General features: G+C 40.6%; 1 protein-coding gene across 1 annotated transcript in view; it reads left to right on the top strand.

Annotated features, from left to right (window-relative positions):
* Window positions 1-21,567, top strand: part of pitpnc1a (phosphatidylinositol transfer protein cytoplasmic 1a) — a 40,810-nt gene that overhangs the window by 8,617 nt on the left and 10,626 nt on the right. Inside the window, exons 2-3 of the mRNA XM_070847227.1 lie at window positions 17,937-18,085; window positions 21,307-21,395. Coding sequence (XP_070703328.1) covers window positions 17,937-18,085; window positions 21,307-21,395 — 238 coding nt within the window. The remainder of the gene's footprint in view (window positions 1-17,936; window positions 18,086-21,306; window positions 21,396-21,567) is intronic.

The raw sequence follows: 21,567 nt of genomic DNA, 5'->3' as shown, positions 1-21,567 counted from the left end.
AATTATTTTTCAAGGCACTTAATGTCATTGCCCGTCTTGTCACCGTCCTGTCCATTTGTATTGATATAAATATGACACTGCCTCCTAGTTGACACATATGTTATACCCCCAATCTGTACAAGAGACACACATATGTGAAAGTGTAAGAACAACACCGGTGTATGTTTATTATGTGCAGCCCGGAGAAGCATAATTCCTGAAGTTTCAGAGTTCACAAACCCAGAAAAAAATCATGATTAGATTTTAATTTGGACTCTCAACTCTGCGTGTGCACATTATTCTTTTCCACCCTGTGAATTCACACAGATTCAGACATTAATCATTGTAGCTTATTCTGGTGGGGGTGGGGCACAAGTATGGGTGTGTGTGTGTGTGTGTGTGTGTGTGTGTGTGTCCGCCAGCAAATCAAAGCAAGAGATTCAACCTATTCTGCCAATGAGTTGCATAATTATCATCTGATCCTTTTGAAAGGGTTCACTTTCAAAGGGTAATTAGGAGACGTTCACTCCGTACTCCATTGGCATAAACCCAATCAAGTCCCCACCTGGTCATCACCAACACACAATACCAATCACATGTAACGTATGGCTGTCTCCGTTTGTGCCATTAACCTTATCAGCATTTCAAAGGGCTGCTCCACAGTAAGGCGACCCTCTGTAAATTGTGAAGTCTTCAGAGTAGAGACGGCATATTGGGAGTTTATAGTATTGATCCTGACACACACACACACACACACACACACGACAGTTTGCATATTCGAATAACAGGTACATGTGTCCCTGGTTGCTATAGGAACATCAGCAGTGCACAACTTATTAGAAATCTGTTTGATGATGAAGTGGCCGTCTGTATGTGTGGAGTGTGCTCGTGTGTCAAGGTTTCTGTTTGTGTTTGTGTATTGATTAGAATCCAAATGACCCACACAGCCATTTGGTTTTCCTTAGAAATAAGAGAAGATGAGAGTTCGCTAAAGGGCACACAATTAATAGCATGTTTTAAAATTAGCTGTTTTAATTAAGATAGTCTAGCACCTGTAATGGTTCTTAACGTGTTTTGAAAGACCTGAAATCTGGTGAGCAGCTGTTTAAAAACGGACCAGTGACTATGTAGAAAGAGGTTCAGTGCACAGTGGAACCTCATCCAACCACACCAGATGGTCGGAGTACGTGTGTGTGTGTGTGTGTGTGTGTGTGTGTCTACCTCTACGGAAGTCCTGGTGTGTGAGTCTGTGTGTTTATACGATTTCTACATTTAACGCCCAGAAATTAGACGGGTTCACACATCAGTCACCATCAGAAATCCGATCTAAGAAAAACAAAAAACTTCCTCGCCACTTTCTGAGTGACTCCAATATGTGTGTCAAACATCTTTTAGAAACATACAAGGATGACATTCGTCTGTGGGACTGAATGTTATCAGCCTGATTGAGAAATGTTTGTATTTCCATTTATTTTATATGGAACTTACTCTCCTCGTTGTGTCCTGTTGTATGGAAGTGGACACTAGGAAGCCTTCTTCCAGTAAAGACCGTAGTTCTGTCTACTCATGTTTCTTCATGGTTCCTGTGTCAAAGATTAATCACTGAGAGTGTTCATTAATTAAGACAGAGAGAATAACATCGTCCCAGGAGAACATCTTTTACGTGTTAATAAGCATGAGAACAAAGAGTATAAGTTAGGAAAGTAATTTAACAAGCTCTTACATGAAAAATTTATTTTTAAATTACCCACTCAAAAGGAATGAAAACCCTCTTAAGTTGTGGAACATGAGGTGATTGTGGCATTGCTCCCATTGCATCTCCTTCCCTTCATGTTTCCACAAACATTCTGTCACAATATTTTTTCTTGGTTATTTGTTCCTGTCTGGTTTCTCTGACTCAACCTTCCTGGGTAGCTAGTTAGTGCCATGGGTGCAGGTGGCCAGCAGCATGGATCCTCTTCTCTCTCCCTCTGGCGTCTGGTGTTGTTTTTGTCAGCAGATCCCAGTGATATGAAGTTATCCTCTATTCCCCAAATTGCTATTTAATTGCAGTGATGAGACTTTTCCACAAGGTGTTTTCAGCACTATTATATTTTTTCCCCATCTCTGCTCATCGCAAATATATCTGTGCCTCAAAGTTCATTCGTCATGTGTGACCTTGTGTTCAAAATCCCTCTGTGCTCATAAGGTCAAATGTAGTCCCTCTCAACCATTGCATTCACATACAGTTTTTTGTACACGCATACACACATTAGTCAGTTTCGGAGGCATTTAATTGACATACACTATTTCTGGCACAGAGGTCATGGACACTGACCTCAACGTAAAATATCATTGGTTGACTGCCTGTGATGGTTATGTGAGTGAGCCTGGTTGAGTGTCTGTGTGGGCGCATGTGTGCATATATGCATTTGAGAGAGTGCTGTAAAACCTTTCTGCAGCTGTTGTGCGTTAAACCTAACAACCACTCTACATATTTGTCTCCCATATTTCTCCCATTCAGCATACAGTCGACTCTCTTCAGCCGACTTGATTTCTTTTAAACGTCACGAATATGCAATCAGCTATTATTAAATTACTTTAGTGTACCACGATGGATTTTCTCTCTCTAGAGCCTTTAGTCGACGCACACTTCCAACAGAGAGTCTGCACACCTTGAACAACACTACATTAGATGCTTCAAGTAAGAGTTAAGTGCCGCTAGCTTCCCTTTTTGTTCCCTGCTGGCTGTCAAGGTTGCGAATGTGAAGTGCCAGACATTTGTTCAGTGTGATGTGGAAAAACACCTCACAATTCCACATTCGGCGATTGTTTTGAATTTAAGCTTCGTAAGGTTTTGGCGTCGTCCTCGTCTCGTGATCAATAGACCGAATAATTGCACTCACAATCATAAGTAAAGCACAGCTGATCTTAAAGGAGAGAATATTTTCTAAACCTTAGTGGAAAAAGTACATTGGTACAGATTTCAGCAGAGGGAAAAGCTCAATCAGTGTATCTCACACACATACACACAAACACATAAGCTTGGTACTAATGTTGAATCTAGCAGCTACTTAATGCTGATCCATACACTAAAGGCTCAGTGTGTCTGTCCAGTTCATCTCCACTTCCATTAGAGCTTTAATTGATCAAACATCCCATTTATACCTGATTACATTCTGAGTGCTTCTGATTCACTCGTAATCGTTTGCATTTGCACTTTGAGCATGCAAACACATCTTTAGTGTGAAATAATTCCCAACAAAACATAGATACAGTGGGTTCTTGTTTCAGATCACCTCACTGAGCTGCACCCATACTGCGTAACCTGCTCTGAATAGTCAAATCTTTTAATCGAAATTATAATGATTATAAATATAATACACCTTAATAACATATTGTCATTGCAATCATTATGTTTTTAACTGGAGCCATGTTGACACTATTTAAAAAAAATAAAATTTAGTTGTATAGCTTTTCTTGTATAACCATTTAATTTAACATTTCTGAAAATGTTTGCATGAAAATAAACCAGCCGCTGACTGGAAGATATTTTGGAAAAGGTTTGGCAGTAATGACATAAGCACATTGCAAATCAACAGGTGTGGTCCTTTTATCTCAAGCACATCTAGTGTTGGGTGACATGTCATTTCCTTCTGCTAAATGAGTGTCTAAGTTTTTCCATTTTGTCAAATTCCCTGAAATCACCTTCACCAACAGGCTTAGTTAGCTGTCCTTTTACGTTAATTGATAAATAAATTTTTTAGCCACACAGTTTCCAAAATCAATTGCTTTCCGTCCTTTCATAACCTTGAGAAAAATATTCTTGCTTTTATTTCTGCTGCTCAGATTATTGTACATTTCCATGTTTATTGATCAACCATGCCTCTCTGATCCATAGTTGATCTAAAATATTGTAAGACCTCTTTATGTCACAGACTGCTCTCCAGTACAATGTCAACTGTGTCAACTGTATTTGGTATTACAGAGAAATACCCTAAACCACATAATTCCTTTTTGATACATAAATCATACATAGAATAGCAACAGTGTATAATCATTAATACTACTAATAATCCGTATTCATCACTATAATTATTGTAACTGACAGAGGGAGTTTCAACTGAGTTTGTTTCCGTGTATCTGTGAACACATAAACGCTGCACATCAGAGCAGCTTTTTTCCCGTCGTTCCCTACTCGTGGGAAAACATGCACATTTACGATTTTATTTTTTTTGTGTAGTTTTCTCCCCGTTCGGTCCAGGTGAGTAACATTTTTCTTCCATGTGAATGCAGCAGTTCAATTACAGTTCTCTCAGAAGACTGCTATTCACAATACAGGGAATGTTGTACATTCAAGGATCCAAGTTTGGAAGATATATAGAGTATATTATAACAAACCGCTTTAATGAGAAATTAATGATGCGGTACAGCAGCACTAGAGGCAACTGGACTGGATTCACAACCTATTCTATTGAAGAGGTACAAAAGAGATCCCTATGATGAACTACAGAGAACGTTTGAAAAAAGGAACATTGTGTAAAGATAGCATAGGCCTATGTTTTTTAATTACTTTATATCAATTGTACTAAATTGATTTTGAGGTGATGTGGATATGCACATAGATCCTTTTCAAAACAGACATTTTGAATTGTCAAAGCAGGAAAAGCACAGTTGGGATTAATAATATTAATGACAGCTGCCTTCCATGTTCAGCTCCAGGGCTCTGGTATTGTGCATCCTCACTTGTCGACATGGCTTACTGGGACAAAGTGTGTAGGATTTAGGGGGATTTTGGCAGAAATAGAGTAAAATCCATAGTTATGTTTTCATTAGTGCATAATGACCTGAAACTGAGAACCATTGTGTTTTTCGTTAGCTTAGAATGAGGCCTTTATATCTACATATGGAGCAGGTCCTCTTCCACAGAGTCTTGTTGCACCGCCTTGTTTCTAAAACTGACATTTATTCATTGCTGTTCATTTGCTTTCTCAACTGTATGAACACAGTCACAAAAAGAAGTTTGTGAATTAAATGAAATTGTATTGTAGTGTTTTTTATTAATAGGTTGTTCTCGCTCAGACTGTCAAGGTTTCTTTGACGTTATAAACAAGTGAATCATTTCCTAACTGTAACCATGTGTTTATTATTTTAACCATCACGACAACGATCCCCTAACCTTGATGGAGCAGTTATTGTAATCCAAACCGCAATCTTTCCTTAAAGTTAACCAAATCATTTTGTGCCTAAACCGTAATGGTGCTGTCACATTGTAAAACTGATTTATTTTTCATCAGTGAGCTGTAATGGTTCGAAGGCACTATCTTGCAGATAGTCACATCACACCAAAAGGCTCTTTAGTGTGTTGTTCCAGATGTCTCGGATAAACAGCTTTATTTTTTCATTTTTTGAATACGGAGGACTTGCTGCAGGAGCAGAGTAGCAGGGTGAGCAAACAATAGCTTTATCAGCCCTTGTAGGCCTGTTCAATTGGAAGGTTCCTTTTTCAGTCCTGGTTTCTCACTCTCCTAATGCAAACATACATAATGAAATGTGCTACAAAAGCTCGTTTAACCAAATCTGTAATATATAAAAACATGTTTCATCAATCAAGACAAATGCCATACTACTTGTGACCTATGCATGAGTATATAAGAGCCCTGTTGGACTTTAAATTATGTGAAACAGGCCCAGATGGTCATTTGACATGCGACACTAATTGCATGTAAGCAGTGCTCATAATACCCCTTGAAAAATGGGCCCAAGGTGTCAGGATGTGTCAGGAGAAAATTAAGCACTTCCAAAAGTGTCCAAGCGTCTCCATAAAGGCCTCCATGGTTACAGCTGGTTGATCACACAGATATTCATTCCAGCTTGGGGAACAAAATATTTAATTATTTTTTTAAAAAACTGCCTTTGTCCATATATTGGACATAATACAACAATGTTAAATGTGGAAGTTATATAATATTACAATTATTATATATTTTACTGGAGTATAAAAGTAGACAAACAGAGTTCTGAAGAAAGAAACAGCTTTGTTTGTTTTTTTTAACGTCAAATAAATGAAATGTGATGTGAGAGAGCAAAAGTCTTTCATAGTTTCAAACTGTGTGTGCCTGACTGTACTGTACCTGTGTTCAAAATGACTATATTTCATACATTAGTGACCAAATTTACTCTTGAATAAAGTCAATAAGTGGAAGATAGTTCAGCTTAATTAAGGTTTGTTAGTCATCGCCATGTTTTTATGTTGAAGAACATGACATCCTCAAACAGGAATGGTTACAAAATCATGATGAATGTCCTTGGGACACAGCTGTCTTGTTGAAGAAACTGTGAGCACTAAATGTACAAATTTCACTCCATTACATAAGCTAATTAGTGGACAGTGTACACTTACTAAAAATTAGAAAAAATAATCAGCTCTGGCACAGGTATTGCTTCCCAACAAGAAATCATTGGTTATTAGAAAAACATGTAGTGCAGATCCATCTTAATCTAAGCATAGTGAAAAAGTAATATAATGGCAATGTTCAATCAGATGTTCAATCAATGTTCCATCAGAAGTATCCGCTGTTTTTTGCACTGTTTGACTGAGATGACAAAACTTACTAATAATTCCATTTCTGATTCTTCACAGCTTTACAGCTCCTACAAGGCGAGTTTCTTCCATACTACACTTTCTGAGGTCACCCCTTAACCTGTTTTTTAAAAACAGAAAAAAACATTTGCAAATATTTTAACTCTACAACCATCTTGTGCTGCCATAAAGATTGTGCTATGCTCACTTGTCAGCCTCCCCACCCTTATTGCAGCTTGCACTACTCGTGTGATGTTAGACTCTGCAACAAGTAAGGCATTGCAGAAATCATTTTCTGACACATTATGCAATGAAACCTATTTATTTATGATTATGATCATGTCAACGTAACATGCTCCTTTTTACAGTAGCCTCTTCATCTATGAAGGCAAGCACAGCTTTCCTAGGTTACAGTAAGCACCTCTAAGGCAGAGAAACAAGGAGGTAGCAGGAAGTAGATGGAGAGGCTGGCATTGTATGCAAGACCAAACCGAGATAACACTGGTAGTCGGTCCTTTTCTGTCTAGTTCTTTCTCCCTTGCTCTGTTTTTTGCGCTCACTTTTTCCTGTCTCTCTGTCTATCTCAGCAGGGCTGTAAGAAGTACACTGCGCTCTCTCTATGCATAATAAATGAGATGGTTTTCCCCAAGCAACCTGAAATTCAAGTTGTACCGAAACACTCCAGAGTGGAACAGAGGGGATAAAAGGCTTATGCAACACAGAGGGAGACATGTTTATCAACCAACTGAAGGAGGCCTGTGAAAAAAAAAGTCACCAGGTTCTTGCTAAAGGCGTGGTTCCTTGAAAAAGTAGAGGTGAAGAACTGACCAAAAATATTATGTGATGCTGCAAGAGAAATGTATTCTTAAGGTGCAGTGAGCTGCACATCAGTACAACTCCAAAATAAGTTGAAACACAAATGACATCAATTAAGAATCAGCCTTGCTGCTAATGCATATGACACCTCAGCATCCACCGGTGAGCTCCGCTTCCTCTTTTTTCCTCACAGGAGGGTTGATTGATTTTTCCCTCCTCCTGCTTTTTACTGACTTTGAATTAAGCTTCGCAGGGCGGCTTTGCAGACTGACTTTAAATTAAGCTTCGCAGAGCCTGGATGACAAAGAAAAATCTATACGTACATTTGCTCTTAATTAAATTGTTCTATTTGATATGGAAGTTGACTCACAACTTGCCTGATCATGTTGCACTTACTTGAACATAACAACAGGTCCAAACTGTGTACTTATGACTCACTTTTATTTGCCTCTTCTTCTGTCTCTCTCTTACTGTTTTTTCTTACTAGTTCACAGCGAGCAGCCTCATAGGCTTCAGAGTTTCTGGGATGTGGGAATCTCATCTTCTTCTCACATCACACAAAAATCGATCCCATCTTACAGGCTCTACTCATCAGTAGAACACTACCTGCTCTTTAGGATCTCAGTGAACCAACATCACAAGGTGTCAATAGTTGCATCATATGCCAAATGCCAAAAAAATGCACTTGCTTTATTTCTTCTTTTTTTTTTTTTTTTACATGCAACTTTTAGAAAAACAAGTCTACAGCCACACTAGCAGCACTTTGAGACTGCACTTAGGCCCAGCTATGCTTTGAGAATAATGCTATCATCAGCATGCAGTGCAAACAGGATGATATTTAGCAGGTATAATGTCACCATGTTCTCTATCTTAGGTTAGCATGTTAGCATGCTAACATTTGCTTATTAGCTCTAAACAAAGTACAGGTTAGGGTTATGGGAAGGTCATTATTTTGGAATTTATTTGCTCGCAAACCTGATATCGGACAAATGAAAATTTTGACATGATGCCTCCACATGAAAAGTCAAGGACTCACCAAAGTTATTGCAATTCATCAACAGGTTGGAAAGGAATGTGTGTTCATGGAAATCCATCCAAATATTTTTTTTTACTCAAAGCCACAAATGTCAGCCATATGTTGGCCCTCGAGGAAAAGTAAAAGAACCCAAAGTCATTAGTATATGTCATCTGTGAACTATGTCTGCTGATCCACCCTGTGAATGTTGAAGCATTTCACATGTCAAAAACCTTACGGTGGAAAGAAGACTTTGAGACAAAGACTTTGTTTACACCTAACATGAAATTCCTCTATTAGAAGGCATCTCACTCATATGAATGCATAAATATGAACAGCAGTTATGGTATGAACATACTCATAGAAATACGCAATAATCCAGTAGTATTTTCTTGTCTATTTGTATCACATGGAGTCCTTAAAGGCAACATAATTATATTCTGCTGTCACTGCCAACTCAGTCAGGATCTAATGTGTTGTTAGTTCTGATATGTTGTCAAAGGTGTTATTGCAGGGTTTGAAATAAGGAGTTGTATTCTGGTAAAAGGGGTGAAATGCCCTCAGTCACTATAGCATTAGAATAATGGCTGACATTATGCTGTGAAACCTGGCTCATGGAGGCAGCGGGGAGGACATGAGAAAAACTAGGAGGAGGGGAAAAAAGGGTAATTTAAAGTAAAAGACTGTCAGCAGAAGGAAGATTGAAGGAGAAAGTGACATGCATCATATGGATGGGAAGAGGAACAGGAGCGGTGGGGACAGCAAGACAGAAACAGCTGTCCTCAATCAAATCCTCTTACGTAATGGCTCAACAGTCTGCTCCTGAACATCTTTCTTCTGCACCATTGCCTTCTTTTTTGCTGTCTTATTCCTGCTCATGATCTGTACCACGCTACCTCGATCCAGTCCTCCCCCATCCCTTTCTCTTCACCCTTTTTTCTCCCCTATTACATGAATGCATATAAACCCATCCCTACAGTAGGCCACCCAGTGCGCTGCCAGGCAGGGAGCAGAGATGATGCATAGTGGAGTGATCCGTAGTGAGTGATCTTGACGTTATGTAATCTTTGGTTCAGTGACCTGGGACACTGCAGAGATGCAGGATGAGAGGATGAGTGGAGAGGAAGATACACTCCTGATCAAAATCTTAAGACCGGGGGAAAAATGACAAGAATTCGCATTTCGCATTGCTGGATCGTAAGCAGGTTGCAAGTAGAGCTTCAAAATACAAAAAGAAGAAACAGGAGCAAGAGACAAAAAATAGAGAGTAGGCAATTTATTGAAAACTGCATTTTAACTCAAACAGGCTGTTTTCAGCTGATCAAAAGTTTAAGACCATAGCCCAAAAAAAACCCAAAACAGAACTAATAGTGCCAAAAAAGGACTCAGTAGTGAGTAGCCACACCGTTCTTGTTGATCACTTCAAAAATTTGTTTAGGCATGCTTGATGAGAGTGTTTCCAGGAGGCTGGTGGGAACGTTCCTCCATGTGGTGAAGATGGCTTCACGACGGGCATCCATGGTCTGGAACTGACGTCCGTTTTTGTAAACTTCCCTCACCATCCATCCCTAAACATTCTCAATGAGATTTAGACCTGGGGAACACGCAGGATGGTCCAAAAGAACAACGTTATTCTCCTAGAAGAAGTCCCTCATCAGGCGGCTGTTGTGAACTGCGGCATTGTCCTGATGAAAGACCCAGTTACCCATTACCCATCACCCATTACCACACAGACGAGGGCCCTCAGTCAAGAGGGATGCTCGCTGCAACTTCTTCACATAACCAGCCGCCGTTTGACGTCCCTGCACAACCTGAAGCTCCATTATTCCACTGAAGGAAAAAGCATCCCAGATCATGATGGAGCCTCCTCCACTGTGCCGCGTAGAAAACATCTCCAGTGGGATCTCCTTGTCATGCCAGTAACGTTGGAAGCCATCAGGACCATCCAGGTTAAATTTTTTCTCATCAGAGAATAAAACTTTCTTCCACCTTTCAATGTCCCATGTTTGGTGCTCCCTTGCAAAGTCCAAACGGGCAAGTTTGTGGCGTGGGAGGAGACATGGCCTTTGAAGACGTTTTTTGTTCTTTAAGCCCTTCTCTCGCGGATGCTGTCTTATGGTTATTGGGCTGCAGTCAGCATCAGTAACGGCCTCAATTTGAGTCGAGGATCGGCCTGTGTCTTCATGGACAGCCCGTCGGATTCCCCGTCCCATAACCCTCAGGATCCTTTCAGAAATGTAAAATGACTGTCTTACTGCGTCCAACCTCTGCAGTGATGGCACGTTGCAAGACACCTTGCTTGTGCAGCTCAACAATCCTACCACGGTCAAAAACAGAAAGCCTTTTTGCCTTTGCCATCAGGAGGTCATGACAGTGTTAATGCCTGAATGAAAATGTCATGAAAGCCAGATTTTTGTGCAGATTTTGACATTTTAAGGCTATGGTCTTAAACTTTTGATCAGCTGAAAACAGCCTGTTTGAGTTAAAATGCAGAATTCTTGTAATTTTTCCCCCGGTCTTAAGATTTTGATCAGGAGTGTAGTGAGAAATGTGTAGAAAGAGATGCGCAACAGGAGAGTGCTCTCTCACACCCGCAGCAACCAGTATTAATAAGCTGCTCAGTGTGTCTTTGACATAGTTTAAATAATGTGCTCTTTTGCTCCTGGCAAGTTGCTTTAAAAAGACCTCTCTGTGTGTATCAGAGCTGGTGTCATTTCCACTTCATTCCATCTATAATAGTAGCTGGACAGTACATTTTATGTGTTGCCCCACGTTTAAGTGCAAGTGAATTTCACATAGTGATGCTCATTTGAGCAAAACAAATGAGACTCCCCATTGTGCTCAAGTGTAGGCAGAAATCTTATCTCAAGACCTGGTAATGTAAAACCACCTTTATCATCTTTATAGATTTCTAATATTGTTACTATGAATCAAACAAGAGATAGTTATATAGCAGCGTTTCCCAATCCATTGCCTGTTTTAAATGATTCCCTGCTCCAGCACAGCTGATTCAAATGATCAGCTCATCACCAAGCTCTGCAGCAGCCTGATAATGGCCCACTCATTTGAAACAGGTGTGTTGGAGCAGGGAACCATAGAAAACATGCAGCATGTGGACCAGAAATGGGAAATACTGTTATATAGTATATGTCAGGAAATGTGAATAATTCTACTAATGGATGATACTATGACACTACAATAGATGGGTACATTTTCCACTCTGACCTTCCTTCTATTGTGGCTTGAAAAAAAATGATTACAATAAAGGCTAGTATGTGGTCTGTTTTTTCAGACTTAAATGTTTTTCTGGAATTAAACTACACTGACAAGCACACATGATCACTTCTGTGTATCTTATGTAAGGGGGGCTGGCTATAGCAGTTTTTTCAAGTGTCCAAGATTCCAAAACAACTTTTGCATAATGAATTCCAGTAACAGATGTTTGACTCTACAGAGAGTTTAGAAAATATCCTTCAGTTTAGGTTGACTTGATGGAGCAAGCAAGCAAGCACAATTCAAAATACAAAAGGTTTACTCTGAGCATCTTGGGTAGAATCTCAACGCCCTGTTCTTCCTGAGGAAAAAAGGCACTGACACTGTAGGTCATCTTGGTCTTGAGCCTGTCAGGCTCGATTGCTGCTGGACTGACTGACTGACTAGTCTGAGTTATTGAGTAAGGTCATGAAATTACAAAAGGCAATCGTCCACTTGTGTGGCATGGCGCACACTAGTGTCGAACTACCACAACTCGTTGCTGTCCCAAGCCAGCTGCGGCTTTGCATCCTCGTATTTTGCCTGTGTGAAAAACGCTGCTATGAACATGAATTTATCAAATGATTACAGGGAGTTAACGCTCACCTTCACATTGTGCTGAATCAGCGTGAATGCAGCAAATGCAGTCAGTCATATGCACACGGTCTTGACAGCATGCCCACATTTCTGCTGAAACTGCAGTGTGTGATGTGTGTGTGTGTGTGTGTGTGTGGTGTTGTACTTTGGTCCTTGTGAGAAGAAAAAGTTTTAGAGCTGGACACAATTTTTGCAAAGATAGGTAAGAAAATAGAGAGAAGATACTCATCTCAGAGGTGCAGGCGTGGGGGTGAGAGAAAGGGGCTGGGAAATTGATTTCAGTGTCCTCATGAGTACAAGAATATGTATATTTGTGTCTGTGCCTCTTGTGCCTTAGGTTCAGATGACAGACAGAAAGAGGTGAATGTCTAAACATCTTTTGAAAGTCGTTTGTCATTTTAGGACGTTTGTCTTTGATTAGAATTTCAGTGATCTGAAGTGACCCTACGAATCAGAGCACAGAAAGCAGCTGTGATGTGTAATCTGTAGCTGGCTCCTTCCTGTAATTAACCCCGACTTGTCTGGAAAACTTGCCATGAAACTTCAGTTGATGCAGAGCTGAAGCTGCATCCAAGTTCTGTGCCTCAACGAGCTCAGCTGGCGTCCCTTCAGATCTCTGCAGTCTGGTTTCGAATTGAGTTGATTCATGAGTTCAGGCAATAAGCAGCTCTGAATCACTTGCTTCACAATTATTTTCTCCACATTCTCCTAAGCCATCAACTCTGTGATCCATATGAATTGTTAAGACGTAGATCCCTCCAATAAAAGCAGCCTGGCTGTGATTTGATTTTGTTGCACTGATATTGTTTATTTTGATATTTTCTCATTACGCTTACAGTTTTTCTGAGAGCTTTCTGTATAAATACACAAGCACTGAATACTATTTTTGTCAATTTCTGCATGTTCATGTGCTGTCTACAGCAATATTTTCATCGAACGGAGATTTATTCCCTTACAGATCTGATGCACAAACAGCTCTGTCGCTTTTTCACTCTTTGTTTTCAACCCGCTCTACTCTCTCTTTCATTTGAACTTCCCTCTATTAGTTAGACAAGAGCAGCATGTTGTTATATTACGGCCCACCACAATGTCAATCCCAGTAGAATTTCTTAATTCTGTGAATTCAGAAACATGCATGTTGTCAGCTGTGCCACCGCGTTATTTCCAGCAGGGTAGCACCAGGCCTCCTGGATGTATTTTAATGCAGTTCTGTGATGTATGATATTTAGCTTTTCTCTATTTACTCGGATGGTTTCATCATGTCTGAGAGGTGAAGAAGTAAATGGAGATTGCTCTCTCACACTGCCAGAAGTGTTGCTTCATTTTCTGGATGATTTTGAGTCAGTATGCTGAAGCTGAATTTCCAGACATTGTGCTGTACACCTGCACATCCAAATGTAATATCTCAATTGATGACCTTATCCAATATGAGATTAGATTATGGCAATTATGGTTAGATTACAGTGTAAAGTTTTTGTTTGGTGCATGGATTCCTGTCTAGGTACGAGGAAATAATATGTGAAATCATGGAATACTGGGTGGAAATAAAGTTTTTGTTTTAAGCTTACATGTTGAATGTTATTCATTCCAACTATTGGAGTGTATTTGTGTTCCAAGTTTTTAGAATATGTTTGTTAGCATATGGCTTGATAAATTAGAATCAACGTTTGCCAGCATGAATAAATATGTCTCTATTTACATTTAGGAAATTCTCATTTGGCCGCTGTTTGTGTGCATCTGCTGAGAGGTGGGTGTTTATATCTGTGTGCTCCTTCCGATACAAAAAACAATTCATCCACCATATGAGCAGATGGTAGTATTGTATTTTGTGAGGAATAAATCAGAAGCCTTTGTGTTATGCACGTATTGCAAGTTGAACTGCGGGCACTAATAGTGCACGCTCTAAATCAAATAACTGCATAGGAATCGCCAAAAAAATTGTAACAATAATGTGACTTTATTGATCTCCTTTGAGTGGGTTCTGAGCTACATTAAAGATGATCTGCATGATCAGCTACAGATCTTCCTCTCTCATTCACACACACGCACACACACACACGCGCGCACACACACACAAACAGCCCTGAAATAAACATCTAAATGTAAGCTATTTATCTCATCAGGAGCACAGTCATTTATCCAAGAATACAGAGCCCTCAAAGCAGTAATTACTCTGTCAGTGGTTACATTTTAATTATATGTTAGCATTGTGCCTAGTATTGTGTTATGTGTCTAAGTGTGTGTGTGTGTGTGTGTGTGTGTGTGTGTGTGTGTGTGTGTGTGTGTGTGTGTGCTCTGTCAGGATTCTTATCTCACACTTACATTAACACACTCCTTGGCTGTAGCACAGTGACCACAGCTCCCCACCACCAGCTGTTGTGTTAGAACAAAGAACCAGACGGGCAGGAAGAGACACAGAGAGTTTAATCCCGACAGAGGCTAAAGCTTTCGTCTTTAAATGCTATTTTACATATGGAAGGGATGATGCCCTCCGCTGCAGGTCAGAAGGTTCTCCGTCTCCACACCATCCATCAATTCCTGACAATGAACACCTCGGGGGGCATTATTCTACTTATACCATTGTCATTTGCCAATTAAGAGCATTAAAGAATTAAGACCATTAAAAAATATTTTTGTGCGTTTTTCAACCACATGCTATACAAGCCCTGACTCTGTTTCCCTGGTAACAAGGGTTTGACTAATACCTGGATCAATCATTACCATCCCATGAAGTTCCTCTGCAATGGAGACCTCTTTCACTACTCCAGAAAATAGGATGTTTCTTCGCTCCTGGTTTCTCCACCGTCTCATAAGTTTATTTCAGCTTTCTGTATGGTTTTGCTGCCACATAATATTGTAGAAATTATGGTGTGAACACAGACGTTTCACAAAGGGATTAAAAGAAAAGAAGCAGAGGGACTTAATAATGAAATAATGAAACCTAACACACATTTTGTTTAAGGTCAGCTTAACCTGCAAAACTCCCTCTGATCTTTTCACCTGTAATAACCTGTAATGCCGCTGAGAGTAGCTCCATATGCGACACTCACAATGATAGATGACGACTACTGAGTGCTGGAGATGACTGAACTTTGTGGTTTTAACAGATACAACATAATGAGCAAAGAAAGAAGGAAACAGAGAAAAGTCAGAGACTAGAAAGGTAAATAAATCAAAAGAGAGACAATGGGAGACAAAAACTATAGTGGAGATTATGATACAGTATTTTTTTCCTCCTTTCTGTCAGCCCTTGATCCTGATCAACGGCTTTGCTGTCTTTAGAGAGACAGAGAGATAATAAGAGCTTATTGTCATTACAACAACATTTCTAAAGACAACAATCAGCGCAGCCTCTTATTTCATCATCAGCTGCTCTCAGGTAGACAGCAGACAGGGGCTGAATACAAACTCAGGTAGCATCGCGTAACAACGGTTGGTGCATTTACAGAAAGTGTCTGAACCCTGAATGAGCCGAGGAAAATAGGAAAGATGGTGCTTAATGTTAATCCATTAATGTTGCCAGCCATCAGCGATATCCGAGTGGTGCTCAGGGGTCCTCTCGAGAGGGTACTCTGCCTTGATGCTTTTCATCTGGCAGGGAGATTTATGTATGCTGTTCGACCGTCTCTCATTTTTGTTTTGCCCAAACAGGAATCTCTCAAAATGTAATTACTGATCTGGGTGACGACCTCCTCCTTCTTCTTTTAGCTAACCCGTTCTCCATCTCTCTCACCCTAATGATGTTTAGAGTATATGTTGTCTGAAATATACAACAAATAAGGCTGTAATTAATTTTAGGGAGCGGACAAAATAATATAAACTACAGCAACAGCTGCTTCACCTTTTGAAATAATTACCTCACTTTTGCAAACAAAGTGACAAAGATGGGTCTTTGGGTCTGTAGCTGTTTTTGTGAATGCCATGTCTTAAGTATATCTCTGGTGGTGACTCTCAACGTATGACCACAATAATTCCTCTCGCTGTTTAAACATAATGTGTTTGGCATATGTTAGTAAAATTTCCGACTCTCGTGCATCCTCTCATATACATGTCACATACTGTTGCAGTTTAACATAGATGACATTGATTGTACTCATTGAACCCAACATGACCCACCTCTGGGCCTGTAGCAGTTTTTCTAATTCTAAACCCGCATTCATTAAATCTTGGGGGCAGGACAACAAATTGTAAGCACAACGCTGACAAATTATAACCCTACGAAGCTAATATGGTGTAAACAAACTCCAATATTCACTACCATTTTTTTTCTATTTTGGTCTCCAACAGCTCCTGAGGGAAATATCTGGCTCTTTAGCTGTTAAATGCTCCCCTGTGTTTACCGGCATGTCTCTAACTCTGTCTCTCTGCCTTGCAGGTATTGTACAATAAAAATTTTTAAATCTTTTGCTCAACAAAGTCACCTGCTGCCTAAAATTTTAGTTGAGGGCCATAAAACCATATCACTGAATTATTTGGTGCCGAATAGCTTCAAAGAGCTGAGAAGAAGTCCAGAATCACAGCCCGTGTGCTTTGTATGTCAGTCATGTGTTTGCCTGTAACTGAATACAGGATCCTCTTCTATTGTGCCCAAACTGTGACTGTGTCACTGCAGCTGAAAAGTTATGCCAGACTGCAACAGCTGTTCAGTCAGAAACGCACTGCCATCAACATTCCAGCTGGGAATACTCTATCTCAGCCGCTCGCTTTTCTCTCATGGTCGGCAGATGAGGAAAATTTAACATCGTGATATAAGAACTTACGCCCCGAGCTTGTTTACTGGTCCACACTGGCTCTGCCTTCTTTCCCTGTGCACTATCACATTTCTCTTCCCTCCATTCCTTGCTTTTTGTGGCTGGATATAAAGTCACAAGTCAGGATCCCAGGCAGCCCTTGTCCTTTTTTCCATTTGCTTAACAGAGCTATCCTTGGTGTGTGTGTGTGTGTGTGTGTGTGTGTGTGTGTGTGTGAGGCAGTTAAGTCCTACATGAACACTTGGCATTCCAGCAGAGTGGCATAAGTCACCATCAGGGCCAGATCGATTTCCCCGGCCCGGAAATAGGCCTACAAGCAGTCGGAAATCTCCGTCCTGGACTACTCTCACTCCGGCGCTCGTTGTTTTCCAAATGTATGGAAAATAGTTTCCATGTGACGCCCCAGTCCGACCTGTCAAGGCGACCAAAAGTGACTTTGTCATTGGGCCAAGTGGGTCAGTCAGTGATGAGTGAAAGATGTGGGTGGTAACTGATGTGTCACAAGGGGCCGTGGGAGGGGGTCACCTCACTGGCTACCGCTGCTACTGTTGCCATTGTTGTGCCGCTTGGTCCTGACCTGATATGAGGCCTTTGTCACTATGCTGTGGACAGCTCTTAATCCGCCAGTTTTTTTTCGCTGTGGCGACTGTCTCCAGGTGTCAAGAACCAGGCAGTGAGTGCAGTAATCCTGGTATTTTCCCCTCCGCGTTTATTTTTATGGCAGCTATAAAATTATACTGTAGAGTCAGTTGTTAGACCTCAAGCAAGGGCATATTGTTTCCATTCAAAGTAGCCTCATCAGAATTGTACTCCAGATGTGTACCTATGAGGACAGTTTGTTTCTATAACAATGTTAATATATCAGGATGACCTCCTCCTCTTACTTTAATTGTCCCTCTAGATTTAATAAAAATTGATCTAATATCAAGCTTCTGTGTTTGTTTGCCTCCTGCTTGTCTTTCAGTACCGGGTTGGCCAGCTGTATATGATCAGTAAACACAGTCTTGAACAGAGTGAACGCGGGGAAGGGGTGGAGGTGGTCCAGAATGAGCCGTATGAAGACCCCGAGCACGGATCCGGCCAGTTCACCGAGAAACGAATCTACCTCAACAAGTGAGTGCAAATAAATTATTTACAATGTTTAGAAATGTGTGACCCCAAAAGGAGAAACCTGCCTTTGATTGCCTAGCTCCAGAGAAATGCCAATGCCCACAAATTCTGCAAATTATTCAAATAATTCATCTCACACTAATAACCCTTTTAATTCTGTGGCAAGTCACCGTTCATTAGGCTGCTGCTGACAAAGCTTCCAGGAGAGATTTGACAAAGAAAAGATGATATGATGAACTCTATGATGACTTACTACAATAAATAGCTCAGTATATGCAGTCAGATATAGGACATGATCATCATGATTATCCTCCCACAGTTCAAAGACATGCAGGTTTGGTTAATTGGTGATTCTAAACTGCCCGTAGGAGTGAGTGTGAGCATCTGTGTGTGTCAGCCCTGCGACTGACTGGTGACTAGTCCAGGGTGTAACCCAAAGTCAGCTGGGATTGGCTCCAAAACAGTATCACAGTATTGTATTGCATTAAACTGTGCAGGTGTACTTAATAAAGTGGACACTGATTGTAAACTGAGTGTACTGCACTTGAACCTAATCTGCAGACATCATAGACGTCATGCCGACCTCCAAATTTTCACTGGTTCTCCTTAGAATTTGTTTTTTATCTTAGCTATTTTTTGTTAATCAATCAGTGCATGGCCTTCCTTTACAGCAGTAATTCAGTCAGCTCATGGCCAGTCTTATACTGTGTGCTTATCGTCCCCCAGCCAGTGAGTTCAATAAATCTACACCTTGGCATACAGCACAAATCCATCAATTCAGTCAACCCATATCAAAGTAATGCAATTTGAAAGTATTGATTTCCATACATAGAGCAGAGCACAGGGTCAGCTGTGGTGCACTTGCTGGTATGGATTCTGTGTCTCGCTTGAGCACTTGCCGACATTGACAACTGAGCCAAGTTGAGACGTGAGTATTTAGATAAGACCTTAATGAACAAAGGTTTGTTACAGGTTACTTCTGCAGGGGATAATGACTTAAACAGCTGAGACATCACGTAGAAACAAACGGCAGTGACCAGGCTATGCTTGCTTGGACAGCACAAGATACAAAACAGGAGGCATGCACTTTCTTTCATGGTAACTCACTTCAACAACAGGAAATATTACTAATGCATGGAGATGAAATAGGTTTTTTAATCTATTTGGCCATTTTAGGTGCTAACTAATTGTGTAATAGTGGTATAGCACCATAAACTATCCTTAAGATAATGGGCCCTTTGTTGCTTTTAGCCCATTTACTTCACTCATCTAGTTCTTAAATGCTCAAACTGAAGAACAGCGTAATCCTATGGACAGTTGTCTCAGTTTTTCTGCAGAATTAAATTCCCATGTCCTCTTATTGTAGTGTGATAACATGACTGATATGAGATGAAGCCCAAACAACTGGGCCACTCAGATTAGAGAATACCAAAGTGAGAGGCAGTGAGGGTGATATTTTGTGGTCAGAAGTGACAAATAAGAGGGCCTCTGGGAAATCTGAAGTGTCACTGACAGACTCTGAGGAGAGGAAGGTTCGGTGTCGCGCGCGTGTGTGTGTGTTTTACTCTGTGTGTGTGTGTGTGTGTGGGTAGAAAGAGATGACGTCAGTGTAAGTGATGGATAATTTGAGCAGTCCCTGTCGGACGCCGCGCCTGCCTCCCTCCACCCACGAACCACCTGTTACCATGTAATAGCTGCGCTCTGTGCATGTGTGTGTGTGTGTGTGTGTGTGTGTGGCTTGTAGTTAAGGCAGTGTGAGGACATGTGACCAGTCTGCTGTGTCTGGACAGTCCCCTGGCTGCTTGACAGTCCATTGGAGAGAGACCAGAGGAAACTGTCTAATGTCTCTGTGGTCCATACGGGCTCTCAGTATAATCTTCACATTCAATTACATTTGCTAGACACAGAATAAGAAGGAAAGAGGGTGTTAATGTGGGAGTCAAAGTAATCAATGGCCTGTTTAAAAGAGAATTATCCTGAAAGTGAAATTAGCTACAATGTAATTCATCAGCTTTGTGTCGAATTATGGTGCTATTTGCCCGGCTAGATTAGCTATTCAGTTTGCTGAAATCTGGAGCAATCTGTGCTTTGGGCTGCAGTGAACTGAAACCGTCTGCACTCACTTTTTTTCCTCAATTGCCAATCAGGACTTTCTGTTCCAATGTTGAAAGCATCAAAGTTCTGCTCTCTTCACTTGCAAATTCATGCATCTTTCAAATATGTGGCACGGCATTTTCCCTCCAGCTAACCAAGGTTTGTCCCCTGTTGTTACTCTTCATCAGTAATCATTTGCATTTTGATTGGACGCCCAATACGGTGCCCGGCTACTCTGCCGCAACAGTTAGCATTTAGAGGGCAGTTTGTGCTGAGTAATACTTAGTTCTCTGTACTTTCCATCCTTTATGTCCCTCCCTGTGTCTATGATGGTGGTGCAAGCTCTGGTGAAACGCCACTGCAGGGGGCAGGGTGTAATCAGTGTAATCAACTTCCATAGAGCCATCATGGCTGCCGTGAATGGGCTCCATTATGGCTCCACATGCATGCCAATGATTGGGCCAAGAAAAAGAGTGAAGCAGCTCTAATAGAGGACTACTTTGACTATACAGCACACAAGCTATTTGTCACATTTGGGGTATTTTTTAAATATTAACTCTCCCACTTTAACACGGTCTTTAACACAGCTGAAAGAATAGGAACAGAGCGGTATCTTAACTGCAGATTTATTAAACAAGTGTTGGCTTGAGCACAACCGGATTAGAAAACAGAATTACAGAACTTTTCATACCTCTCCATCCTGAATCATTTCTGTCAGTTAAACATTATATGATAAATTCCTAATTTTAGTTTCCTGTTTAGCCTCCTACTATAATAGTATACTATTTAGATATGGTAGTCTACAGTAGTTCCTTCACCTTGTCCTTGAAGTCTCAACAGACTTCCCATTAATGATATGTACCATTATGTTCTGTGAATGTATATTATCTGTTTTAAATTCCTTGTGAAGTTCAGCAGTTGTGCAGTAACATATAGTATATTTCAATGATTATATTACCTTTCCATCAAAGGTCAACCAACTAGACATACATGTTGTTTAAGCCTGCAGTTGCCATTTTATGTCTCAATAATTCCCACACTCACCAGTCCTCTAACGTTTCTGCCTTTTTTTGTATTGCTAGTCTCATTCAATTTACAAATCCATCGACTCTTTTTTCTCTGTGTTTCAGCAAGCTGCCCAGTTGGGCCAGAGCAGTGGTCCCTAAAATTTTCTATGTCACAGAGAAGGCTTGGAACTATTACCCGTACACTATCACAGGTAATGCTTCAGTTACACATCCTTGTGCTTTTATCTATCTTTTATCTGTGAGCCGCCATCATTACCTGTACCTGCACAACATTATATCATGGAACAGAAATAGCATTGGTTTAAAAAAGAGGACAAAAGCTGTCTCTGTTTTTAAGGATCCCTCCCTCTGAAATAGCATGGC

This window comes from Pempheris klunzingeri, chromosome 17 (genome assembly GCF_042242105.1).
Source record: "Pempheris klunzingeri isolate RE-2024b chromosome 17, fPemKlu1.hap1, whole genome shotgun sequence".
Lineage (NCBI taxonomy): Eukaryota > Metazoa > Chordata > Actinopteri > Acropomatiformes > Pempheridae > Pempheris > Pempheris klunzingeri.
This window is presented reverse-complemented; position numbering and strand designations above follow the sequence as displayed.